General features: G+C 41.0%; 2 protein-coding genes across 3 annotated transcripts in view; both read left to right on the forward strand.

Annotated features, from left to right (window-relative positions):
- Positions 1–7,975, forward strand: part of prex2 (phosphatidylinositol-3,4,5-trisphosphate-dependent Rac exchange factor 2) — a 93,687-nt gene extending 85,712 nt beyond the window's left edge. For both annotated transcript variants that reach the window (XM_080864973.1, XM_080864974.1), the window contains exons 39-41: positions 843–945; positions 5,781–5,848; positions 7,667–7,975. In XM_080864973.1, the coding sequence (XP_080721099.1) occupies positions 843–945; positions 5,781–5,848; positions 7,667–7,712 (217 nt within the window). In that variant the 3' untranslated portion in view covers positions 7,713–7,975. The remainder of the gene's footprint in view (positions 1–842; positions 946–5,780; positions 5,849–7,666) is intronic.
- A 1,126-nt stretch (positions 7,976–9,101) lies between these two features.
- Positions 9,102–27,254, forward strand: part of cUnh8orf34 (chromosome Un C8orf34 homolog) — a 120,408-nt gene continuing 102,255 nt past the window's right edge. Inside the window, exons 1-5 of the mRNA XM_080864641.1 lie at positions 9,102–9,394; positions 23,586–23,730; positions 24,025–24,156; positions 26,054–26,173; positions 26,413–26,441. Of these exons, the coding sequence (XP_080720767.1) occupies positions 9,326–9,394; positions 23,586–23,730; positions 24,025–24,156; positions 26,054–26,173; positions 26,413–26,441 (495 nt within the window). The 5' untranslated portion in view covers positions 9,102–9,325. The remainder of the gene's footprint in view (positions 9,395–23,585; positions 23,731–24,024; positions 24,157–26,053; positions 26,174–26,412; positions 26,442–27,254) is intronic.

A 27,254-nucleotide genomic window follows, 5' to 3' on the forward strand; every position in this document is an offset into this window, starting at 1 on the left:
GTACAGCTTGTTATCATAGAAAGGTCATCCAGCAGCCTTGATGCCCGTCACTGGCTCTCTAAGGATCTATCCCCACACTGCCATCTGTGTGTGCGTGTGTCTGTGTAAAGGCAGAAGAGGAAGAAGCTGGCTGTGTATGTGCCTGGGAACAAAGTTTGCTGCAACTAATGAATCACAGACTCGTGTCAGCACTCATTTTACACATATAGCATCCTTATGGTGGTGAGAGTATAGCGCCTCTGCCAAAGGAGAAGCACTGACTTGTCCTTGGACTTCTTTCTCTGGGCTGAGGACAAGAAAACCTGTAAGTCTCCTCAAGTTCCAGAGGTCTGCCACAAATGTCCCTCTCTTGTACTTGTTCTAAGGCAAAGATCAGCGAACTTGTTATCCTCTTGATGCGCCGCGTTTGCTCGCGGTGATTGACTTTTCAGAAGCAAGTGCAGTGATTCATTAGAGCGAAGACGAGCGAAGGTGAGGTGGGAAGAATGCGATGTAATGGCAAGGTGTCAAGAGGAGCAAAACGCTCTCATGGTGATGTAATTTAGCTGAGCTGGATTTTATTCTCAGTTGATGTTTGTTTCAGTGTCAGATCTCACTTTCAGTCTCCGTCTGCTGCAAAGGCTACTCGACTGCCGTCATGTGTCAAACACGGACTGCATTTTAATATTGCAGTCATGGAATTGGGAAAAGACATTAAAAACCTTTTGTTTTAGGCGTCACAAAGTCCTAGTCCCAGATTTCCTCAGTGGATACTGTATTTTGATTGATGGTAAAGAAGATGATTAAGCATCATTGCACTGTTTGATGAGAATAAGCCTGACCGCATGTTTTCTCTCTAACAGCTGCACCCTGAGTGTGACACTGGAGCAGGCCATCCTGCTGGCTCGAAACCACGGCCTTCCACCTCGCTGCATCATGCAGGCCACCGATGTCATGAGGAAGCAGGTATGTGTTTCGCAGACGTCTGCTATAACGAGCCGCTGTCCACTTTGTAGTTTTCCCAGTGCCATACATTTACACACATGTCTCTGACATTTCAGAGGGAGTGTTTTTGAAGGTAAAATAATCGCGCTTTGAATGGCTGTTAAAAAGAGCTTACCTGGCTGCCTTTGACTTAAACCCTGATTATATGATGCAAGGTGATTAATCACCACAGTGATCAGCTTCTCTTCTGTTTTGATAGGGAATGACAAGCTGCTCTGGCAGCCACCTCATTCTCTCGGGATATTTTTGTGGCGTCTTTTCCTCATCGCTTCTCCGGAAGCTGTGCAAACAAAGCAAAACTACAGACCTTCAGTTCAGTTTGTGAACACATTACGTAACCCCGTTCAAAGTAAAGCAGGAAAGCTAAAAAGTTAAAGACTGAAACTTTTACCTGTGAGTGAAACCTCATGGAGACAGTGCGGCAAGTGGAGAGTAGAGAAAGGGTTGTTTTTAAAAGAGAAGAACGGTCAATAGATTAAAAAGGGAGAAGAATTTCCACAGAATTGGACTGCAAAAACAATCAATTCCAAATCTTTTTTCTGCTTAATTTTTTTCAGCAAGTAATGAGGGAACAGGACTCGCATTTCCTTTAAACATCTTGTCAATTTTGAGCCTCTGAAAATGTAAGACTGTTTTTAAAAATGGTTGTACTAAAACAGTAAATGCAATGCTTCTGTTAAACCTCTTGAATTAAAGCTGAAAGTCCGCATTTCAATCAACTCTCGATTGTTGGATTTTACAGTCCTCTGTTGTGTTGCACAGAGGGCTACAAACACTGCCAACTGTATATAGTATTGTTACACAAGAAAAATAAGTGCCTTTCAATTAAAGCATTTAAATCTTCTCAATCCATTTTCCTGCCACGATGACTTAAAAAGAATAATTACTGCGTTGGCGTTTATAAATGAATAAGGGTAAAGTGAATGGAAGTTATTTGAGGTTAAAAAAATAATAGTAATAATAAAGAAGAAACTCATAGAGGTGGAAAGGAAACTAGAGAGCTAATTAACTGAACTGACACATTAATAGTCATAATACTCACACACACACACACACACACACACACACACACACACACACACACAATACATTGCAGAGGAGAAATGCATAATTCTTCCGTCTTTCCTTCTGACGGGTAGTTTTTCTTCCCCACATAGACAGATATTGTCTTAGATGACTAAAAGAACAGCATCATGAAGGTATCTTTGAATGACTTACTCTTATTTCCACACCTGGAATGTACCTTGGCCTCTTTTGTTAAATTTCATCACAGCATCCTGATGCTGCTGCTGTGTGTACTGCGGTGACATTTTCACACTCTGAGAAAATTTGTGTCTCAACTCACAGAACAGTTTCTGCATCTGAAGTCATCACATAGACCGCACGCTTCGTCGAGTGGAATAGAAAGAGTTGTGCCATTTTAACTTCAGTAATAATGATATTTTTAAAGGGAACCGGCAGTAAGTATGCTTTTGGGTAATGAAAGAAATATTAGCTGCTGTCCACATGAAAAATCATTAGCTCCTGTCTACATTATAATTTGTTTTGCCTCTTTCTCTCTTCCACCCCCCAAACCTGATTTCAAACTGATCAGATATGCATTCGCTGCTACCAGAATATGACTCGGACCAAATGAGAGAGTAATGAGAAACTCAGCAGACTCGTTGAAAGTCTGGGGCTTGTTTGTTTATCTGCATATGCATTAGGAGTCAAAGGAAGAAATTCCTATTAGTCTTTCAGTGTATACACATTATCACCTCATTTTTATTTATTTATTGTTTTTTAAAGGCTCTAACCATGACCACAGCTCAAACTCTCTTTGAAAGTTGTGTCAGTTGTGGTTTCAGTGCTATTTTCACTGAGAGGAGAGGTTGCCCAGTAGGCTCAGATCCTGCAGGACAAGAGGCATTTAATTTCTCCTCTCAGAGAAATGGGAAGGCAGCCAGCAGGATGCAACTTTGTGCATCGTGTGACCTTGAGTTGTGTAGTGTGCAGCTGGCAAACATTTGGAACCTCGTTGCGAAGGCTGTGATTTGAGGATATTTTACATCCGTTCTGAAAAGTGCAGGCACGGGGATTTATTATTTAGATTAATACAAGTAAACCTTATTCTGTAGTGAGACATTTTCTCTTGCCTTGTATCATTGTTAACCTGGACAGACACTGAGGAGATGTGGTTCAGCCCAGATAGAGAGCTTTGGGGAATCTGAGCTGCATTGTGTGTGTGTGTGTGTGTGTGTGTGTGTGTGTGTGTGTGCGCCTACCCTTGCTCTCAGACATCAGCTGATGAATTTGGTGAATATGAATATCACACAGGATTTGAATGACACATCTTCTTTCTTGCTGTAGAGTCACGGTTGCTCACAAAAAAAGGTTATCAGCACAGAATCCAGTCCCAGCAGGATTCATCCATCAAGCCCAGACAACGTAATTCAGACTGAGAATGCTGCGTGGAGGTTTACAAATCACGCTGAGAGTAGACCTGCTTTGCCCAAATTGCATCAAATACATCCAATATTTGCTCTGTATACAAACAGTGTACAGCTTTATACTAAAGGTAAAGAATAACTTATAGCATTGGCCTTATGAACTCATGAAAAAAGAAAAATCTAGTCCCTTTCAAGTTTTTAAAATATCTATAAGAAGTTAATTTTGCGGAGAAGTAAGCGTTGCTTTTTAAACCAGATTGAAAATGCTGACAAATACTCATCATAATTAATTTTACTTTCAATTAAAGCTGGGGGCAAATATTACGTCTCCCATTTTTTTAGAAGCTGACACAGTACATAAAGAGAGTCAACATGTGAAAAATGAAAACATTTCTACTGATTACAGGCAGCACTTTGCATGCGTGAGCGAACTGATGCTCATTATAAACCACCGAAGGACTGTGCATGCACTATTTGAACTCTGTTTCCTGGACAACCATATTTAATCTTATATTCTTTAGCATTATATGTATTTGAGCCTGTGATAATTACATGCTGGCTGCTTTATTGATGGCAGAATCTGCCTGCTTTTCCACCGCTGTGGCCCAGACTACAATATCTTAATAACTGTAGTATAGATTGGTGTAAAATTGAAGATTATTTATTAGAAAATGTGATAATAAATGATGTGAAGAAGATATTCCAGAAAGCCTAAACTTTAACATTTACTAAGTGTTTGTGGGGCTTTAGCAATAGATAGGACAGGATAAACCTATTGTTACCAACATATTGGTTTTGATAGCCTATTGCCATGATTGGAATTTAGATTGTGTGTTTAACGAACAGTTGAATAGGTGTACCTAATAAAGTGGATGGAGAGAGTAGATGCTGTGGATGTAGATGCCTGTTCTTTTTACTTACTTGTGAAGTAGGTAAAAACAAGAAGTGTAATATCCTGTTGGAACCTAATAAGATTCTGAAAGTTTCACAGATTTGTGGTTTAAAGTTCTCTTCGCTTTGTTTTTATCGTCTCCAGAACCATCCTTTGAGAGTATACATTCATTATGTTGGTCTGTAAAAGTCCTCGGATAATTTCAGAGTCGTGTAAACAAAATTCCACTTATTTAATTTGCTTTTAATATAGTTTTGGTGTCGTCTCTGTATGCTGTGTCCTTCAGGGACATTAGGGTTCATCTCTGTCTGGAGGCATCAGAATGGATGGCCGTGATAGGCATCGAGTAATTGCTGATGCTATCCTGTTATCTGGCTGTAACTCGAAACAGACGGTAAGATGGGGCACGGCAGAGTTGTAACTGAGAGGTCGGCTAATGCACTTTTGGCCGCTTGCTCTCTCTCTGCTCAAAGAGCAGATGCAGATCCGCTGATGACCTCTTTAAAAAAAAAAGAAAAAAAGATTTGATTATGTGGTTTTTTTGCTTACTTGCATGCAGCGCAGATGTAGAGACGGTGTGTTTGTGAGCGCAGGTGTTCGTGCCTCTAAATTGAAAGCCTAAGTTGCTTCCTGCCCCCCTACAGTCATTTATCTGCCGACTCTGCACACAGCCAGCAGACTAAAGGAACATTAGCAAAGAGCAGACATACTCCTGACTGGGCATAATCAAACTCTGTAACACACACAGGCAGACACCCTATTCATCTTCCAGATTCCTTACTACTGGTTTACAATTCCTTACAAAGACTAATCCGCATTGTTCCTTTGCCTACACAGAAACAAAGAAGAGCTACACACTGGCAGCAGCAGCTTAAATTTAGACTCTATACATGCACCTCATATGCTTCATAACATACAATATTTAGAAAAGAACCTGTAATTTCTCCCCTGCAGACAGCTGAAAGTCATTCAAGGCTGGAGATCCTCATGTTGTTAATTAAAAACTCACTGGAGAGATGAAATATGAGCTTCTTGTGTTTTTGAATTTATGACCATAAATAAATCTTTTCAAAGATGAGAAGGGGAAACCAGAGATCCATGAAGAGCTATTCCACTAAAGTCAACACTGACTCAAAACTTCACAGTGCTCCTGATTAAATAAACATCAATAAGCTATTATTGGAAGAACAGCACATGAGATGTCAGATTGTAGACGGTTTGAATGATATTGCTCAGCATTTATTATGACTAAGAGCTGACAAACCATATATTTTGTAGCTTTAGGAAAAAGAACTTCAACCCCCAGAGGGCAGAAATGTTCTTCGGCTTATTGTCTAAGCTTTGTTTAAGCTCTTCTCTCTGTGGTGTTTCATTCAGCTTCTGTTTGTGGCTGTTGCTTTTGGATTTATGTCCTTGTCCTCAATTATTATTATTATTATTATTATTATTATTTTTTTTTTTTTTTTGTCTTTTAGGGGGCAAGAGTTCAAAATTCTGCCAAGAACCTGGGAGTGAGGGATCGCACGCCGTCGTCCGTCCCAAGGTAAAGCTACAGGCACCACTCGTTTTACATTTGGCAACATTAGTTAAAGGTCATTAGCTTTTCTTGTTTTTGAGGCCACTCTTTTTAGGATTTTTCCAAACTTCATGTTATGGATCTTTCTTCGCACTTCTTTTCATGGACGGCATAAAAAATGAATTTAACCACAGGATGTTGACCATTAGTTTGAAGCTCTGGGTTTCCTGTATTTATTAACCAGACATGACTATATTTGGAGCACAGAGTAGAGCTGATTAGCTACTGCTAACTAACTAGACTGCATAGCAAAGGAGCCTCTGTTATTCATATGTTATCTTTTTTGTAAAAAATGGTGAAAAAAAAATGTAAATCAAGCGTCAAGCCACTTCCTCATTGGCTTCACATTTTACACCAAAAAATTATGTATGTCTTTTATATACAGTCTATGATTAAATCAAATAATTTAATGAGGAAACTGACATGGAAGCTATGTAAGAAAATAAACTATTTATTTATGCACATAACATTGGCCAAAAAAGATGCTTTTTGGAGTGCTTTTGGAAGAGAGAATTAAACAGCAAGACCCAGCAAGATGTTGTTCAGCATGAAAAAGTGCCTCCATAATGTCCATCTGAGTAGCTGAGAAGAATTAAGCAGAAGGACATGTACTGTAGTGCTATAGATCTCTGCCTGTGCTTTTTCAACAGGTCTGGAACCAAATGGTCATTTTAGGGATATTAGCAGAAAGATTCCTGTTGCTCAGTAGCTTTAACAGGAGGGCAAAGACTGCTCTAGCCATTTGGCTATGGCATATAGGTTTTGTGTGAGAGGCAGCCCTTTTGAACCTTTTAGTGAAATTGACAAATAAAATTTAGTGGCCGGATGATTAGTGTTGAGACACTGAGACATTGTGGTCATGCAGCAAAATTACTGCACTCCCTGCAGGCTTATGTCATATGTGTTGCAGCATAAGTAGCTGCCACAACTGTGGGATATGTATGTATCCTCTGAGGGTCTTTACAAGATGGACTCTCATTCCTGCTGATCTGTAGATGGAAGGGTCTCTTACATTTTGCCCCGTAGTTACGTGTTGTTAACGCTCAAGTTGCGAGAAATTCACGTGATGTTGTGGAAAATATAACGAGACCGCGTTTTTCCACTGTGCAGAAATGATCTTTCAGGAGATGCGGATGTGAAGTGTAAAATATTAATGCATTTGTTATAAAATAAATAAATAAAAAAGAACCCGGAGAAGAGATGAGCGCAAATGCTTCTCATATTCTCAGTTGGCAAAGAGAGTTTTCTTGATACCACCATTTAGAATAGAGGGGTCCACTCCAACAAATTCATCATATCTCATGCTGCTCGAGTTTGATCTTGGATTACAAGTGACCTATCACGGACAAGAGCAAATCAAAGTGTTGCTTCAGCAATGTTTCTGTTCACCAAGGTGGCAGAAGAAACCATGCTTTGACTGGGAGAAGTATGGAAACTATTAGGACACTTTTTACATTTAATAATTTAACAAATGAATACGGATTTAACAGCTCATGGACTTATACATGAGCACTTTATATTATACATTACGATGTATAGAGGGCAGACTTATCAAGTGTAACAAAGATACTGTGCATAGTTTTAGTACGTACAAGTTGTTTGCTTGTTTTTTACTCTCTTTGCATATTTAATATTGTTTTACTTGGTAATACAGAGCTATTACTGCATGCTTCCAGTACGCATCCTCATATCCGGTAACTCCAAACAAAGACCTGAAGCCTGAAGAATCATCGCTTTGGTTGAATGTAATTAAGCGTCATGTTGCATATGTGTTTCTCTGATCAGGTTGTACAAGCTGTGCCAGCCTCCACCCCCAGATGGTGATCCATAATGCATCCCATCCAGGAAGAGGTCTTGAGGATCTTTTGAGTCAGCAACGCTTTCCCTCCACCAATAGCTTAATCTAATTAAAGAGAGTTATTGGGTTCATTTTACATGTCCAGAGTAGCTGCCTAAAGTGTAAATAGAATTTCTAAACCTTAGATTGTGTTTTAATACTTTACATTTTTCACTGTTGTATTTGATACATATTGTTGATTTTCTTTTTATTCTGTGATGCATCTGACAAGACAATGTGTCAGAGCGAAATTAGCTTAATGAATGAACAAAATTAATCCCATCAGTTAAGTGTCTGCATGTTATTCTTCTTGTTTTTATGAGGGACATTTGCATTTCATGGTATTAGCTTTATTTGCATATGAAATAAACGATTAGAAGGATACTGGATGTAATTTGGCACAGTATTTGTTCAAATTAGCCAGTAATTTGTCAGCTTCTGTTCAGCTCTGACTTCAGTGCTTTGTCAGTTCCGTGCTGTTTAATCATATGACTGTGTGTGTGTGTGTTTCTTGAAAAGATGTTTATTCACTTGTTAATATGCACAGCATTTAGCAAAAAGAAAGAAAAACAAGGGGGGAAAGTATTGATAGAGTCATACTGTCTCACTGGGTTCAGATTGTTAGGCATGCACATGAAGATTTTTCAGTGATTTTTATCAGTATTAACATAAAACAGCATACAGTTAGGAGCTATATTCTGTGTTCCTATATTTTTATATATATATTGACAATACTCAGGATTAAAACATGCTATCATTGTAGAGTGGATGACTAGCTTGCTACTATGCAAAGGGTGATGTTTCCTACATAGACCGTATGCCTCTGTATGATCAATGTAAAAATGAAGATGATTGGGGTTTTTCTGCATATTCCCTTCAAAATCCTACAAAATAATAATAATAATCCTGCCATGTATACAGTTTGTAAAATGTACATTAAAGCTGATTACAGGGGACACTTCTGTAGTTGATTTACTCCTGAAAATGACCATTTTTCCACCGGCCATGTTGGTTGTGGTTGGTGTAGAAGGTACCCGCCTTTCCACAACTCTTTATTTAGGTGTGCATGCAGTTTTACTTATCAGTGTGCAGGTAATGTGGTCTAATTAAAGCTACGAGGAGAGAAGTGCGCTTGTTTCCTTGTGGTAATTAGCAGAATGCGCAGTAACTGGTCAGTGCACGACTTTGTTGCCCAATTATCATGCTGAAGCGCGCGCACGCACACACCACAGTCTCGTTAAAGATAGTGCTAGGCAGTGCCCGGTGTATAAGTGGGAGTGGCCGTGGCGCGGTTAAAACTGGCAGCCAGTAAGCGGAAGATTTGTAATCCCTGTCACAGAGCCGCTGTGGCATTGGCTCATGCGGGGAAGCTACAGCCACAGAGTCAGTAAGGCGACAAGCTGGGGAAGGTCCCGGGCTGACTCTCCTCCAGGATGAGCCGGACTCAGAGTCACCCGCTCCGCACTTGACGCAAACCTGCCTGAACTTAACGTGGCTCGGTGCACATTTTCTACATTTCAATTCGCCGAGACGTCTCCTGAAGGACGAATGACAGCGGCTCACCTCATGATTTCATCCCGCTAAAAGCTCAACACAACAGTTTCTCCATGGCGTCTCTTCAACAGTCAAGAATTCAGTCGTATCTGGAGAAGAATAAAATCGGACCCTTGTTTGAGGTGAGTGTACGAATGTGCATCCAACTCCGAAGTTATTGGCAGCCGGTTTAAAGGACCACCACTGCTGTGCACCGGACTGCGTTATTCGCTTTAATTTATAGTTTGTGCCAAATGGCGAGCGCGCGTTTGCGTGAACTGTCACTGTCTTATTACTGCATTATTACTTATGCGTCGTATAGTTTAAATCAGAAGGGCTGGTTTCAAATAAAAACATTTATTTTCTTGCACTTCTACAGCCGATGTCTTCCCCCTGCGCTTCCCTTTAAACGACACTGCAAACCCTATAAAGCAATATCGGCTGCTCTGTCTGCCCTCACATCTCCAAGCTTACATCCTTCTGCTGGTGATTTGCATTTAAGAAGACTGGGATGTAGCATCCTCTCTGTGCCTTTTACAGTTTGGTGAAGTTGGGGGAAGCCAGTTGTAATTCAGACTGGACACAGTAGGCTTAGCTTTTACTATACGTTGTGCTACAGAGGACACAGCCACCCTCGCTGTGTGTTTGTCACTGAAACCGTCTGTGTGTTCTTCATCGGGGGTTAGAGCTACAGTAAGAAACCCAGGGGGTTAGGAAAAGCATGACTTCATCCCTTGTTTGCTCCTGGATTAATTGCTGAAAGCAGGTCTGCACGGGTGTGAGACATAATCAGATTTATTAGAAGTAGCTTTTCTCTGAGGTGCAGAAGTCTGATTTCAAGAATCACTTATCACCATGAGAAGAAGGCAAGGATACAGAGGGATGGCTGTATACGTGAACTGACTATACGTGTGCTTCACAAATGTGCTGACGCTTCACTTTTCCCCAGCTGCATGTGTGGAAGCGGCAAACGCACAGAGCTTGAAGTGCATGGATTACAGGAGCTGCTGTGGCTTGTTTCAGCACCGTGGACAGTGAATCAAGCCTAACATGCATTTCACCAGCGTAGAAGAGAGAAAATCTTCCTACCAGGCTCAAAACCGCTCAGTTGAAAGGCCTCTGTAATCTCTGATTGTTTGTCTTTGCTCCCTCCATATTCCTCTTCCACCTGTCCCCCCCTCCCCACCCGTCCCTGCCGCCTGTCTGTGATTTCTTTTTCATTCCTTGCTCCGTGCTCAATTAAATTGTGTTTCCTTCATGTGACGATTGAAGGCGATTAAAGCCAAGGAAGTGCTCGGCGCGCTGATCAAAAATGCATTTGTTGCAAACATCTGTGACGAGACTTTATAGTGAGCCATTCACATCCAGAGTTGTCTCCCAAAGTTATCAAACAGACTTGTTATTCTGAGTTACAGAGACGGGGATTGTTGGCGAGGTGTTCACAGCAAATAGGCTGCGAATGGCGTGTTGTGAGGCTGCATTGTGTCGTGTAGATTTGCTGGGGAAACTGCCAGGAGGGAGAAAGAGGTGTAGTAAGAGGAGGATATTGAAAACTCTCCTGGCTCTGTCGCTCTCCTCATGAGAAAAATGATGTAGCTGCTACCCTGCTGCTGTGCTTGAAAACCCTTGACCATTTCATTGTTGTCCTAAAGAAAATCCATCCGTGTGCTTTCAGTTGTGAAGAAACAAGTTCTTTTTTTTATTTTATTGGACAAGTCCTGAAGAGAGGTTTGAATTCTCGCTGTAATTTCTTTTCTTTTTCTTTTTTTTTTCTTTTTTTTTGGATCAGATGTAGAACATTGATACAGGTGAAGGAATGATACAGCTGTTCTGTGCTGCTCAGACCAAAAAAGGGGCTCGCTGGAAGCTTGATATCCAAACAATACAACACCTACAGGTAAAATGAATTTATAAATGTACTTGTAATTAAGGTACTACAAGAGCACAGTGTGGACAGTTATGGCAAAGTGAACTACAAAAACAAAATGTAGTGATACTATTACAGTATAATGGTCTTGTATTACAGAGATTCATTATAAACAAGAAGCCATCGTGATCACAAACACTTTAAAACTTGCCCTGTTAAATTACAATAATGTGCTGCCAGTTAGAATTGCCTACATCAAAGTGCTGCTTTTATAATATGCATTCTATAATCTGCAGCACTCTTACTGTGAAAGATATTACACCACCACACTATATAATAGAGGCCATTTTACTCTTTCTTTTTTAATCTCCATAAATAGTTTTGTACAAAAATATATTAAAGTGTCATAGAGCTACAGTCATTGGACACTATTATTATTTAAGATGGGTACACTGTAGTTATGAAGGGATGGACATGCTCACTAACCATCCTCATGTAGGCTGTGGTGTTTAAATGATGCTCAATTGGTACAAAGTGTGTCAACAAAATATCCCCTACACCATTACACCGGTCTATGCCTTTGAAACAAGGCAGGATGGCTTCATCCTTTCAAATAGCGACCTCAGTTTGCTATTTTCAGCTGACAGGAGTGTTGCGTGGTGTGGTCTTCTGCTGCTGTAACCCATCTGCCACAAGGTTCAATATGTTGTACAGTAGATCCAGAGTTTCTGAAGTAGACCACTATGTCTGGCACCAATAAACATGTCACATTCAAATCACTTTTCTTCCCCATTCTGATGCTCAGTTTGAACTTCAGCAGGTCGTCTCAGCCATGTCTACATGATTAAATGCACTTAGTTGGTGACGTGTGATTGGCCAATTAAAGCGTTAATAAGAAGTTTAACAGGCGTGACTAACAAAGTGGGCATTGAGTGTAAAACCACTAACCAGGTTCTCAAGCTACATGTTGCTGGCTATGAGGTTAGTTTTTATTGTTTTTGAACTATGCCCATTTGGATGTAACCACTGTGATATCACCTGTTGGTTTGTGGGACCCTGTTTTGAAGGTGAAGGGGACAGTTATCAGTATGAGCTGTCAGGCTACATTAGCAAAGCAAGAGGAATTCTATGGGTGCAGCGCACATAAACAGACATCTCCTAATGACATAAAATGCTAGCAGGCTTAGTGATCAAGCAACAGAATGGGACAGTTTGGAGAGATAATGTACTTTGAAAAGGCACCGACACCACAAACACGACTGAGAGATCTAGTTCTTTGAGTTGATGAGAAGTAGCAAAAAATTGTAGCGGGCTTTAAAGTGGTTTCTTTCCTCGGTGAGGTTTAACGTGGCTGACTTGCTTGTGGAACCAGCCTCAAAGGGCCACTAAAGGAACTGCAGTCTTCTGCACTCGGGCCCTTGATTATGACAAGATAGCAAGCTTAAAAACATGGTATTCATTTCACTGCACTGTCACAGGAACACTGATGAATACTTGAATACTAGCCACAGGTAATTAATCTCTGTTGTGGTGGCTCGTTGCTAGCTAAACTTCAACACTGTTCTCAGATACACAAACAGTGGAAAGTGGATCACACATCCACACAAAAAAAGTCCAAACGCAGCATAACCGTCACAACACCACTAAATTAATGATGATTGAACTTAAACACTTGTATTCCCAGGAGTCTTTTAGCTCATTAGTGCAGAAATTGTGTGTAGCGGTAGTACTCTGTAGAGACGTTCTTTAGCGAACGATCTAATTCGTACAGAAAATATAAATGGATTGTCTCCTTCAGCTTTTACATAACTCTTCATAGTAAAGGCCGCCCTTTGTTTGCTGAAGGATCTCCTAAATATATTTATTGAAGAGCCTTTCCGAACGCAAGTGTACAAGTTTGTTATGGAAATAAAAGACGTCCTTTGTCTCCATTAAGAGTCCTCTTACAATATTGGCTATGTATGTTTAAGTCCTCCCTCCCTCCTTGAACTCTCCGATCTGTACCAATCTACCCTTGGCTTTCATGTTGCATAAAAATCCAACTTCAGCTTAATTTTTTTCCTCCTAAGGCAAAGCGCCATCACTCCTTCCTCATACCCAGCTGCAGTCTTAAACAGTGTGAGTAGAAGTGAGGGTTCATTTACTCGCCCTGATGAGACACAGCTTATGATTTGCCAGAGAATCGATCTCCCACCCCACCCCACTAATGAAATAGTTGCTTTGCAGAGATAGCAAGCTGAGTCAACACAGACATAATATTCTTCCAAAACAGTGAAGCAGCCTCTCATAATAACTGAAGTAATTGCTCTCTAACGTATTGTAAAGTGTTTTGGTAAATTGATATTCTTTTCAAACACCTGCCCTTTTCCAATGCCTTAGCAGTTTCACTGCAATGTGACAAATCCCAGTCAGTGTTAGGCATTAAAGCAAGCTGAAGGTCACATGCTCAGGTTTCGTTGTTATACTCGGTATGATACTCCATTGTAAATGCCACTTTTTAAAACTATAAAAGCCCCCCTTTCCTGACATTTGTCAACACACAGGGCTCATTAATTGAATGAAATAATGGGTCTAATTCTTTAATCTTTGCTTTATCGAAGGAGGATCTGCAGGATCTACCTGCAAGCTTCTGACATTTAAACTCGTGTAACACAGTTGGTGTAAAATGGTGCATTCTTTGCCTTTATCAGCAGACGGTGTAAAAAAACCCGCTCTCATATTCCTCCCCGCTGTGATCTGTCAATCATGTCTTAGCCGATATAATGGTTCTGTTGGAACTGTGAACTGATGGATCATGTAAATGTTGCCTGGATCAAAAAAATGTCACAGCATTGAACTGGAAACTGGTGTAACAGTCAGATGTTGAAATACAGCCCTGCTCTGTGAAGCAATTGGGGTCTGACTTTTTCTCCTTTGTGACTTTAATAGCTTGAATACAGGTTTGACATGAATTGAGTATTTGTTATAGTTTAGAGGCTGCTGTGATTGCTCGGCGATATTAATGAAGTTCACTAATGATGTAGACTGTATTTAGTGTGATTTACATACATATTTAATTAAATAGAACAGGTCTGGATTGTTCACAACAGTGTTTAGAAACTTGCAAATGGAAAATACTGTTGCTTCTAAAATATCGGCGCAACACGAATGCATATAATTTCTTTGAAGTTTGTGTATGTATTGCTTTCATCATTCATATGCCTTAAAAAAAGAAGATCAGGTTCAATTAGTTCTACACAGTGAGAATGACAGATTTGAAATCGATGACTGGGGAAAAAAGAACACCTGTACTGAATTTGCACTTTGTTTGAGCCAATGCTTTGAGTCAAGGTGCAGGAATTTAAACGAGTAGGCTGCTCAGTTTCTACTTATTGGTGTTTCTGCTTCGAGTGAAGTTAAATGACTTTGCTTCTCCCTCAAGATTTCTCTGAGTGAACTGTTTATCCGTTCACGTAGAAAAGTTCCACTCCAACTTGCTCAGCTGTGTAGTTCTGCTAATGTGCTGCGTCCAGGGTTTAAGAAGTCCAGCCCTGCAGTGCTGTTAAGAGGTCAGGTAGGGCTGGGAAACACGTATATGCACAGACACACACCACCTGACCTATTGATCCACTTCCTTTGGAGATAATTTACTGGACTCTGTGTGATTGAGTGTTTTGCAGCTTATTTTTCACCAACATTATTACCAACATCCCTCATCTTTCTGTCTCAGTGAAACTTTAATATTTCTTGTTGGCCATAAACATACACCTAAACTTAATAAATATGTGTTCACTGTGTCAGACCTGCATTTACTGTGATTTCTTCCCATTTCAAGATTATCTACACTGTATAGGAAAACCAAATGGCAGAACTCAGGTAGATAATTGCTGTTATAACATGTTAAATGTTCTGCTTAATTGCAGGTAAATTAAAGTGCTGGACACTTTAGAGCATATTATTTATGTTATTGTCCAAAATTGAGCCACTACAAACCTGGAGTCCTGTCGCGCCCACTTAAGACACTGAAACAATGAAACAGTGCATATTCACACAATACAAACAAATACTCTGAAATAAGACTTAATAAAATGCTTAATAGTTAAAGACCTAAAATATTGAATTGATTCATGTTAATTGAGAGCCATCAGTCAAAAAGTAAAAAAGTCACATAAAATTTGATAAATTACAATATTAATTTACATTGCTTGATCTTAATTACTTTGAGCATTTGACTTTACAATGGAACTAGGACTGTGAGATGTAACCCAAACCTCTTTATCCTCAAAGTCAATGTGTTGAAAGCAAAAAAAAAAAAAAAAAAAAAATAGGCAAGCATAAAGATTTGTTTGACAAGGGCCAAATTGCAATGACTAGATGAATGGATCAGGGTATCTTCAAAACTGCAGCTCTTGTGGGGTGTTCCTGGTCTCCGGTGGTCGGTATCTTAAACTGGTCCAAGGACGGAGCAGTGATGGATGGCCAAGACTCGTTGATGCATGTGGGGACCAAAGGCTAAGGCCGAGTAGTTCAATGCAACAGATGAACTACTTTAGCTCAAATTGGTTAGAAAGGTGTCAGAAAACACAGTGCGTCACAGTTTAATGCATGTGGGACTACTTGGTATTTGAGTTGACCTAAGTCATAATTTGCAAAGTACAGTTTTCTGGTCCATGTCATACTTTTCATAACCAAACAGCATCCGCCCTACAGAGGTAGAACCTTTGTCTCACCTTCACTCTCTATGCTGATATCCATGTTTCTGCCTGCATCCGTTTCTTGTAAGACTGCAGAGCAGTCATTCAAATGATTAGAAAATGCCATTAACAGTATATTTTGTAAAATCATTAAATTAACTATAAATTAGAACACAGAAGAACATTGGTCTTATTTTTTAGGAATGTGTATCATAGGTCAGTCAGATCAGGATTTAATATAATTGATATTCTTTGAACTTGGATTGCTGTCTGATTTCTTTTCTTTCAACTTATTTTTTCCCTTTCAACAGGAAATAAGGTCAGTATTTTCTGCAATGTAACAACGAGAGGAAAGGACTTGAACAGAGAACACAGGGTAGGCTTAGTAAATGTCCAAAGTCTATATTTTTAGTCAAAAATAAGCAGTGATCATAGGAACAAGGAAGGCAGCAAAGTAAACAGTCCAAGTAGGGAGCAGGCAAAAGGCAAATCCATAAAACAGCCCAAAAAGGTCATACACAAGAAAATCAATGACTAAACATGAGAAATAACAAGAACACTAGAAAACAAGAAAAACTAAGAAATGCCTGGAAATCTTGACATGGTGAAAGTAAGACGATCTGACAGGGAACATACAGGAACAGCACATCCTGCAGTGAGCAGCTCACTGATGGGAGATGGGTGAGTAATTGGCAAATAGGGAACAGGTGTTTGGGGGGCGGGGGGGAGACTAATCAGGATGTGGCAGACAGGAGGGAGAGGGTACCGTCAAATAATCCAAAAAATGACCTCCTACCTCCTTTTCTAATCACTTTGAGCGAGAATGTCATGGGGTTAAGCAAATTTGTGAAGAAAAATTCAAAAGGACTTTCGGTGCTCAGAGAATCTGACTAGACTCCTTAATCCTTTATCATCCAAGTATCATACAGGTCACCTGGATGTTTTTTGTAATTTTGGCTGTAAAATTACAAAATAATTCTCATCTTTCAGGGGCAATTTTAATTTTCTCCTTAGATTAAAACTGTCGAGGAGTCAGATCATGTGACGAGCACATGGTAAAATCCAGGTGGAGCTGACTTTTTTTACAGCAAATTTCTTCTATTCTTTCCAAAGCTGTTTGCATTTCATCTCTAGCACAAATGATAACAGCGTTACGGCCATTTAACGAGCACTTGTAAAATAGGCCAGTGTGACATATTGAAAATGTACTACAAAACATAAATGTTACTTCATCCATTACAGTGTTGTTTCATCTAGGTCGAATAAACAAGAACATCGACAAAAATGTATCATTAATTACAAAGGGTGTAACTTTATTAGTAATTATGGGGCAGGGATAGCTCAGTAGGTAAAGTGGTCGCCCCATGATCGGAAGGTCGGCGGTTCGAATCCACTTAACGGCTACCCTGAGGTACCCCTGAGCAAGGTACCGTCCCTACACACTGCTCCCCGGGCGCCTGCTTAGTGGGCTGCCCACTGCTTCACTGAGTGAATGGGTCAAATGCAGAGAAAAACAAGTAATTTCCCCATGGGGATCAATAAAGTATCCATTATTATTATTATTATTATCATTATTATTACCACGAGACAGGCGGCTCAACACACGGCCCAAGGCCAGGTTGGTCCTGAGGGAGTGCAGGATGGGGACAAAGAGGGAAGGTAAAGCATTTCTGTGGTATCTGGAAGATCGAGCAGGGACACGATGAGTGAAGTCCAAAATGAGGAAGACTTAAAGCGTGCAGTGTTAGGCAGGGGGAAGGAGTATCCTTGTATTTGTAAGAAGACAGGAAACAATCAGGAGAGAGAGAGAGTACAGTGGCTCTGGTGCATGCTAATAAAGATATCACGTCCATTTCCAGCCCGCTGATCCTGGGGGCTTACTGATGTGTGAAGCTGATAGTCATGCTGGTGGTGTAGGAGAGCTGATCATGTGATACAAAGAGCCTTGACAGTTGCCCTCTGTTTGTTCAGCTGGTGACTAATGACCATGTGTGTACAGTGTGCAGACACTATCAGTGCTCATACTGTATGTATTTCTATAATGTGTGTGTTTTTAAAGGTTGCAAAGACAAAGTTCATTTGGCTGTTTGTCCATTACCTTTCCAGCTCAGCTTTAATGTAAATGATGGCGGAAACAATCCACAGTGCTCATTCTGTGTCTTCCCAACTTTAGCTCTAACTAGTATTAGTTGTCCCAAATTGTATTGTGCTACACAGTATGTTATTTTGAAGAGGATAATCTACACACTGTTGACGTAGAGCTGGCTCGTGGATGAGATCCTTGAGTGATGGCGATAAAAAAGTGGCAAAATTGGGACGATACTTAAAGAACAGCAGTTCTTTGAGTGAAAATGGCGTGTTGATGCCAGAGATCAGCCAAAAATGGCCAGACTGGTTCGAGGTGATAGGAAAGCAACAGAGAAGACCATCTCTGAATGAAACAGATGGGCTACAGCAGCAGAGGTCCACACTGTGTCGAAAAACTGACACAAGAGCTCACCAAAACTTTTGAACAATAGAAGATTCTGCTGCAGCATTCAGCTGATAGAAGCTTGTCTAACCAAAATCAAAGCACGAGTCCATCCTGGCTTTTCTTACGAGTTTAGGCACATGGTGGTGTAATAGTGTGGGCAATATGGGGCAAAGTGTCCCTAATAAAGTGTTCAGTGAGCGTAGTAAATAAAATTCAGTTTTTCTGATTTTTCAAATGCTAGGTAGTCTTGTGACTGTGTGAAGTTGATGTGTAGTTAAAAAGATATACAAAAGATACCCAAGAAGTTTGCAAAGAAGAGCTTTGTGAAGAAAAAGTGTTTCTCATATAGAACACAAAATACATTGAATGCAGTGATAGTCATAGCAAGGCCTCTGTGCGTTTCGTTTTCTATTTTAATTACTTGATTGCTGTGCAGCAGAAAGATCGTCATGTAGGTTTTGAAAAGGTTAAGTCACGTATAAATGTTGTGAATAAATCTGTTCCTGTGGAACACAGCAAGCACCACAGATAATTACCAAAAAGATGATAAGCAAATTAGCATTTACACGCTTATTTTATTGTTATTAATCCAACAGTATCGGAAACCATACGGAAATAAATAGAGGGTGATAATAATTGCTCTCCCTAGTTGCAGAAGTGCAGAAGTGACAGAGAACAGTAAATGGCACAAATTAAACTGCAGGAGAAACAAATGCGAATGGAAAGGGGAAAGATGTGATACTGGAAGATGTTTGATTGAAAATTGCTTTGGCAAATTTTGTCAATCCAACAGCGCCCTACAGTGAAACCGGTCAAACATAATCAGCAAATACTCCGCAAGGACAAAGCAAGTGAAGGGTGCATATCAGCGAGGAAGACGAGAGCAGTTTTATCTGCTGGTGCCAGTCTGGCCAGGTGACATTGCCTCTCCTGTAGTCTCCTCTTCCACATGATCTCTTCTGCTCTTGCCTTCCTGCTTATTCAGGGTTTGGATGTCTTCCACCAGCACATCTCTTGCTCTCCCTCTGCGTGTCTTCACCTACGTTGGCTCTGAACTATAAAGACACTCACATGTCACCTTAAGTCACCTGTGATATGACTTTGCATTGACATATTTTATTAACAGAAAGAATAAGTAAATCATTGGCAGCCATTGGCCTCTTCTATAGGTGACAGGGACAGGAAGCCCTCCAGGGAGTATTGGAGGAGCTGTTTCTGCAAGTCTGGAACATGCTGAAGGTGACACTGATTTTATTCAAGCAAGCCTGAAATAAAATGTGTAAATGTGCTCTATACTGCTGAAATCCTCTTATGTCTACCCTCATACTTGCAATACAGACACACTGCGCTTGTCTCAGTAGATATGTGAATAGATATACTTCCTCTTTGGAACACAGACATCACAGAAAGCCGACTCATGCAGAGTAAGTGTTGTGTGCTGCAGGCTCAGTGTCTCCTTGCATCCATAAATCCATAGCTCAAATAGTCCACCAGGAGTCTACAATGGCTGAGGAGGAAATTCATCAGCTCACAGGTTGACAAAAAAGAACTAAAGCTTAGGCAAAGTCGCTTAAATCACAGAGCTTGTGAAGCAGCGTTGGCTCTGTCGGTATCTGGTGTTTTGTTTTTTTTACTTCAGCCTTTTTTATTCTTGTCCGTGTTCTTTGTGATTCCGTCTTTGATTTGCACAAGAGAAATCATTATCCAAGTGTCCAAGGTAACAAATGGAAATGAACCCCTTGGGACTGGCAAAATTTATTATACTGCAACCGACACTTGAACCGCGTGGATACTCTGTGTCACCAGAGTTTGAAGATTTGTCCTTACCCACCATCCTGGTAGAGTTCTCTCTTCCTGTCCTCTTTCAATGCCACCGTCAAAACTGTCTCAGCCTGCTACTCGTGCACGACCTCCAGAACTTTCTCTTTGCCCTCCTCTCTTATTTTCGACTTCTTTCCACTTTTAATTCAGGGAGTTTGTTTAAGTTGTGGGGTATCAGGCATCAGTGAGCGTATCATGACTGCTATTGTCCCCGGAGAGAGTCCTCGAGAGCTTCCAAGGACATGGGTGTCTCTTGGCTGGCTGACAGCTTGTCAATTACTGTGACCGAACGAAACTGCCTGGGGCACGCAGATATCCCGCCAAACGACGCATCTGCACAGATACGAACTGAGACTCCACTGTCTCAGTTGCTTCCGCCACCTGTTGGGCTGCTTGGAGATCACCGCTTCACAGACCGAAACTCTCGGGCACTCTTTAAATCTCTCTCACACATATAAAACCATACGTTAAGGACGATGTTCTGCTGGTGCAAGTAAGTCCAAACCAAATAGTATTAAAGTCAGCTTGCACCGAAAAATGTTGACCCAAATTTGAGTCTACATCTTATTGTGGTTCCTGTCGAAGGAAATGTGATTACCCGTCTAACAGCATGTGCTTATCAAAACAAGACTGGTGTTATTTAAAGCAGCTCATTACCATAGAACGTGAAAGTGTCAGACACGGTTACTTTGCTCCGCTGCATACGTGAGCAATGCAAATGCTTGCATATCCACCGTGCAGATTTAGTGGGATCTGCTGCTTACAGTGTGAGGTTTTGCCTTATTACAATTGTCATTGTAGATGGTAAAGGACGAAGAGGTGCTTTAGCTCATTAAACAGCCATGTGTCATGCTGGAAGCAGAACACTCTGTAGTGCGTGCAATCAATACACGTTGACACAAGAGTGCTGTACAGTACAGACGTGTGCAGAATGCACATGTAGCTGCAAGCTATGGGATCTTTTCTTTCTTTGCATCATCGCTTCCTTCTCTTGTCTGTGCATCCCTGTGAACGCACATCCCACTAAGAACCGTCTTCCCTTTACCCCTTTCCTGCAAAAAGAAATGAACACTTGGGGCACTTAACAGAGTTCTCATCATTTGCTTCCAAATTACAACCTTCAGTAATAGACCTCCTGTTGGTAAGTTAGTTAAATTACCCACAGGAACTACTAAGCAGTAATTACAACTTTTGCCTTGTGCCACTTTTAGAGGTTTTAAACTGTTAGACTATGGTGAGGAGCGCTGCTTTGCTAAACTCTCGGTGCGCTATTCTCTCATGTGGTGCTACTCCTGCAAACAGTGGCGTGAGTTGCCTGTGTTGTTAGGCCTTTACAGAGAGACATTTCAGCATGCGCCCTGTTTATCCATTCACATGCTGTTTCCTGTCAGAGCTGCTGTAGACACTGGGGCAGAGCAGGAATGTCCCCCTGACCAATTACCTGATTAGCTTTCTGAGCACACATAGTGCAGCCAAGACTAGCCAGCTGTAATACACACACAGGCAGGCTCTCTTTATCCTGTCTCTACCTCTTAAAAAAACAACAACACGCACATATGCAAATAAACTCATATTGGCAAATGCATACCAGCCATCAAAGCGTAGGAAAATACAATTCTGCTAGGTAAGCAACTCTACAGTGTATCCTATCACAAATACTTAAACACACACATACACACAGACGCACTCATTTTATCCATACATTACTGCCAATTCACTGCAGTCCACTAATGGCTTCTCTGCTTCACTGCAGTAGTCATCCTGAAGTCAGCCTGAGCTCTGCTCTGAATGGCTTAAACTGGTCAAACAGAGTTCGTTCTCATACCGTATCGCAGCGGCACACACAAATATACTGACAGGAGCAGACATATGCTCATTTCACTGCACCCATCATATTCAAAGGGACTGCTATTCCCTATAGCTGTGATATAAGAGTTTCGCTCTGTGGTTTTCTGTAGGTGAAGAAAAATAAAACCCACTTCTGCGCTTGCATTTGTATCGTAGCTAGTGTATTAAGAAGTGTTTTGGGCAGTGTTAATATTTTTCTGTTGTTGTGTTTTTTGTCAGTGTGTGTGTGTACAAGGAGGGAATGTGTCGTAAACGGGTAGGACGTGATTAGTTTGAACATGATCATTCGTTTGAAGCAGTTCCCATCATGCGTTTGAAGGATTTGAAATTAGCATGCAGAGTGAGATATGGCCTCCACCCTCAGCACCTGTTACTGTGACTCCCACCAGTGTGTTTTTCTCTCTTTTTTTTTCTGAGGTACACTTCTTCATTTTCTGCTGCTTTTTTCTCAAAATGTCCTTATTCAAAAATGTGAGTTTATCCTTATGCTTACATGTAATATCTGGGCGCTCTTTCTACATGAACAACCATCCGCGGAAGTCTTGTGCACGCCACTTGTGTCCGTGTGGTTTCCATTTTTAACTTAAGCTGTGAGTAAATAATTGTTTCGGTGTCAAACTGATTGGAAGAGCCTGCAGTGCACCAAGTCAGGAGCACAACTAGGAGTTGTGCACTTTTTGTGACATTCACAGGGTTGTGCACCTTATATTTGTCAGACTGCCAATGCCAAGTTCCTCTCTAAGTGTCAAAACTATCTAGGCATGGGTGATATATTGAATTTTATAACTGGCTGCCATCATCATATCCGTGGAGCTTTGTGCAGCACTGAGTCAGGTCTCCGTGGCGCTATATTCGCTAGTCATACTTTAAAAATTTCTATTAGTCTGTGTACCATTGTCAAATGCAGCTCAAAAAGAAAGGAAGGGGCCACCTTCTCATACTTATCAGAGATTACAAATATATACTGAGTTATTGGCAGACTAATAAGTCTGTAAAATGAAATCTAACCCTCAAAATACCTTGAAAAGTCCCATATGTCACTGTGGGCCTGCTGAAAGTGTATTATACACAATACTAACACAACGATTGCTCAACACCTTCTCAACTGTGCAAATGCACGTGGTCAGAATAACACTTTCAGGCTGCAAACTTTGGAAAATCACCAGATGTGATGCTGGAGAAAAACTTGCGCCTTCATTTTGCTTTCTCTGGTATTCTAGAGCATTTTTTAAAAATTGCCCTTCATATTTCAAATGTTACTCAGCGAAAAGGCTGCTGAAGAACACCCTTGATTCCTGCAGTGTTTATTTACTTGTATACTTATTTGCCTCATCTGATTTTTAACAAGCTTGCAGACATGTTTTACTAATAGACACGGAAGGGAACTGCTCCATGTCTGTAAGGAAAAACTAGTACCATCTTTTATTATTTAAAGACTGTGATACCGGGCTTGGTATAAATCTCCACTTGCTGGACGCGCACACTTGCTTTGAGTGATTTCAACTCCAAAAAACTCCTGGGATGCTTCTAGGGATTGATTGTGTTTCTCAGCATCAGCATGGCCGATACTCCGCTTGCTCGGACCTTCTCTCTCACTCTTGTTGCAGTGCCACTTTTGCTCTAATGGCTCTCTGCTTTGCCCTCTTCTCTAGGAGTTGATGACCAAATTGATAACTGAGACTCCAGACCATCCAATCCCTTTTCTCATTGATCACCTGCAGACCAAGCAAGACAGCCCTGGCAAGCTACACAGAGCTTTCTCAGGTTCTGCTGCACTTTGGGCACAGAGCTCCCCAGGTTGGTGCACACACACATGCAAACACATTATACATATGCTGCATGTCCCCTGCCTTTCTCTCGGACCTGGACGAACAAAACTCCCTGTCTACCCCGCAAAAAAAAAAAAAAGAGTTTAATATATTTGCCCTTGATTCATTTTAGCAAAAATGTCTCCTGTGCTTTGCTGTCATTTATGGTTGCGGTAGACACACACAAGAAGAACAAAGTATTTGCCTTTGCACATAGTACCCCCAGTTCATGATAAATAGTCCTATGATATGCTGAACATAAATTCAGACTCTTTCCTGACAGAAAACAAAAACACTCGGAGGGATTACATCAACTATGAAAAGCCGTGGCAAATTCACCCAAAGAAGCCAAAAAAATCAAAGAGCGACCTTGCTGTTTCAAGTATCTCTCCACCTTCACCAGAATCCAAATCCCGTAAGTTTAATTTTTATTTAATCTTTACTTCTTAAATTTTTTCCTGGTTGTGTTACTTACACATGCACACCCGGACACACATAATCCATTTTTAAATGTGAAGCAGCACTGTTTTGATACCTGTTGATATCGGTTGTTTCCCAATTACACGCTCCATTGACTTTAATCTCCATTTTAAATTTGATATAATTATGTCTAATTAAAGTTAGTCACACTGTATAGTCCAGTGTCCTCCTTCCAGCCTTTCAGAGCCCTGCAGACGAGTTCATTATTAAGGACCACCTATTATAGCCTACACTTACAGCCGTGCACTTCTACGCACTCTAAAGAGGGATTCTTCACAGACTTCTTGGGTTCATGCAGAATATATGAAAATGATTTTCCTGGGTTAATTTTAGCTGTGGTGTTAGAATGAAGTATGGCAATTGAGGCAATAAGAATAGGTCAAATGGGTATCAAGCGGCGCCACAGACTTCTTCAATAATGTAACGCTGTGCTCTGTCATTGCCAGACCAAGTCTATTTTAGACTATGTTAGGAGCATTGCTCACAGTCAAGAGGATGAGGGTGTCACGAGAACCTCGTGAAGTCCATAAAAGAGGACGAGTGAACGGGAGAACTGTGCATCAGCATCGAGGTTTGGTGTGTTAGCAGCATTCCTGTTGCCCCCTTCAGAGGAAGAAGCTTTCAAAGCTAGATTTAACGTCAAATCACATTAAAAATACATGCATAGGTGTTTTGGCATGCACAGCTTATGAAAAATTGAAATCAAAAGAACTGTCTCTCATCATTATTGCACAGTTTGTATGCAGGAAGCCGGCACAACAGCTGTCAAAAACATACTAAAGGTCCACTCACACGCTGAACAAAATGAATCCCTCTTCCTTTTCTGTGCACTGTTTGGCAAAGGGTTTGGCCTCACTTGTGCCTGACTGATAGTTTAATGGGCAGATCCAAAGAGAATTGAATTCTTAACCCCTAATCTAAGCTATTAAGATGCAGCGTAGCCCTTTGCTGGGGCAGCACCATCACACAGAGCCACGCATAGGAGAGAATGACACTCGTTGCCGGAAGTAATGATTCCCCCCCCCCTCTCATGTCTGTATTTGGCAGACGAATTTGCTGTGTGTTTACAGTTGTTAGAATGCCAAGCAGCTTAGTCAGAGCGAACAAGTGCAGGGGAAGGCAGATTGTAGCTGCAGCGCTGACAAATATTCGCCCTCGAGTTTATTTGTGGGGAAACAGACCACTCACTTTCTGCACCTGTCAGGACATATTAGTTTCATTCAAACATGCATCAAGTTTAATCCAAATTCCTCTCTATAGTTTTCAGTGTGTTTTCAGAGACTGAAGGCTGGTAGATAACCGGCACATTTTTGGCACGTCTTCACTGTTACTTGATGTTGATTTTCCGTCCAGCTGTGTTTGAGCATAAGAACGTTTGATATGGATGAACGAGTAATCCGTCCTCTAAAAAACAATATTGCTCCTTGCATGTCTGAGTGAGACCGCCAAAAGCTTTGGAGCGCTGCTAGGGGACGCGAGCAGGACATCAGTAACATATGTGGGTCATTTCCTGCTCCTGTTTGAGTTATTTTGTTAATCAAAGAGACTGACAGACACTGTCCCCTGGCCTCAGTCCAGTCAGCTCTCTGCCTCTGGAAGCCACTCTGTGACTTTTCTGCCAAAGTTTCCATTTCACTTCATCCTGCAGTAATTCACAAAGTCGTGTTTGGGCAAATAGAAAGTCAAGCAGGGGTGTTTGCAGATTGTAGTATGGTTATTTGGACATTTCATAGGGTCAGTTCTCATCCATTTCATAATACTCACACAAAGTGGATCTGCAATGCTTTCGGATGCGCTGACGTAAATTGCATGTTTGCTTCTGTGATGTCCAGTGCCTCGGTCAATCGAGTACCCGCCCTGGGACTGGAGGGAGAGCAGGGACTTTGATGAGCTCAACCACATTTTGCAGGAGAGCAAGAAGCTCGGCAAGGCCCTGGAGAGCCTGTCGCGCAGTGAGTGGCTGCAACTCAGCAGAATGCATGCTTACATCATACTCAGCAGCGTTTAATACATCTTAACATATAGAACTAAAGTCTAGACCTTTCTGTAAATGTCACTGTTAATCCCGAGAAGGAACCGGATAGAGCAGCTTATCTTACAGGCTCACCACTAAGCTTAGAAGCAGCCTAAGCTGGGATGTAAAACCGTATTAGATGCTTCTGTGCTTTAAACCATTTTCTTCTTTCCTCAGGCATCGCCATCTCTGATGAGCTTGACCAGGTAGATATTAACTAGCCGGGAAAATAAAACACTCCTATATTGACACTAGTTTGGTCTTCCTCTCATCACCCCTGCTGAATTACTCATGCTACATCAAATAAAAGAGCCAGATTTCTTAACTTTCACTTGCTCAACAGAGCAGCACAGACATCATCTTTTTCTGATGATGAACTGCTATCTCAAGGGATTGATATTCGAGAGTGATACTTCAGTAAAGCATGTCCTCCATCTCCCTCTCCCTTGCCCCTTCGTTGTGGATCTTACTCGCAAAGCTTTGTCTGCGCTCTGCCTTTGTCCTCGCCTGGCCCAAATTCCCTCCCGGCACAATAGTGCAGCGGCTGCTCAGGTTGGAGATGCACAGATCGATTTTGAAAATGTTGGCTCTGAGAAATACAGCATATGTTTTGACAGGGAATTTACTTTTTGCTCAGCGCACCATGTCCAACATCCTTGGCTTATAGTCCAGAGATTTTCCCTCTTTTCTGTGGAACAGAACAGGGAATGAATACTAAATACCTGCTGAGATCGTGCAGAGACAATAGAATTCCTTCTGGATTTTGTGAAAGATGAGGATAAGTATTTTTGCTTTTTGCACACTGAATCGTGCAAATGTGTACAGAGGCTGCTTGGGAGGCAGATATCAGACAACACTCTACTCTTTTTCTGAACTTTATTATTAAAAAAAAACTCCATTATTATTATAATTGAGGGTTTCTTTTTGAATTAAAAGTACACAGTGTTAAGATAGAGATTCATAGCAGTTCTCTGACTCCTCTCACCTCTACCTCTGCTTCTTTTCATTTTAATCTTTCC

Source organism: Rhamphochromis sp. 'chilingali' (genome assembly GCF_963969265.1).
Source record: "Rhamphochromis sp. 'chilingali' genome assembly, chromosome: 18".
NCBI lineage: Eukaryota > Metazoa > Chordata > Actinopteri > Cichliformes > Cichlidae > Rhamphochromis > Rhamphochromis sp. 'chilingali'.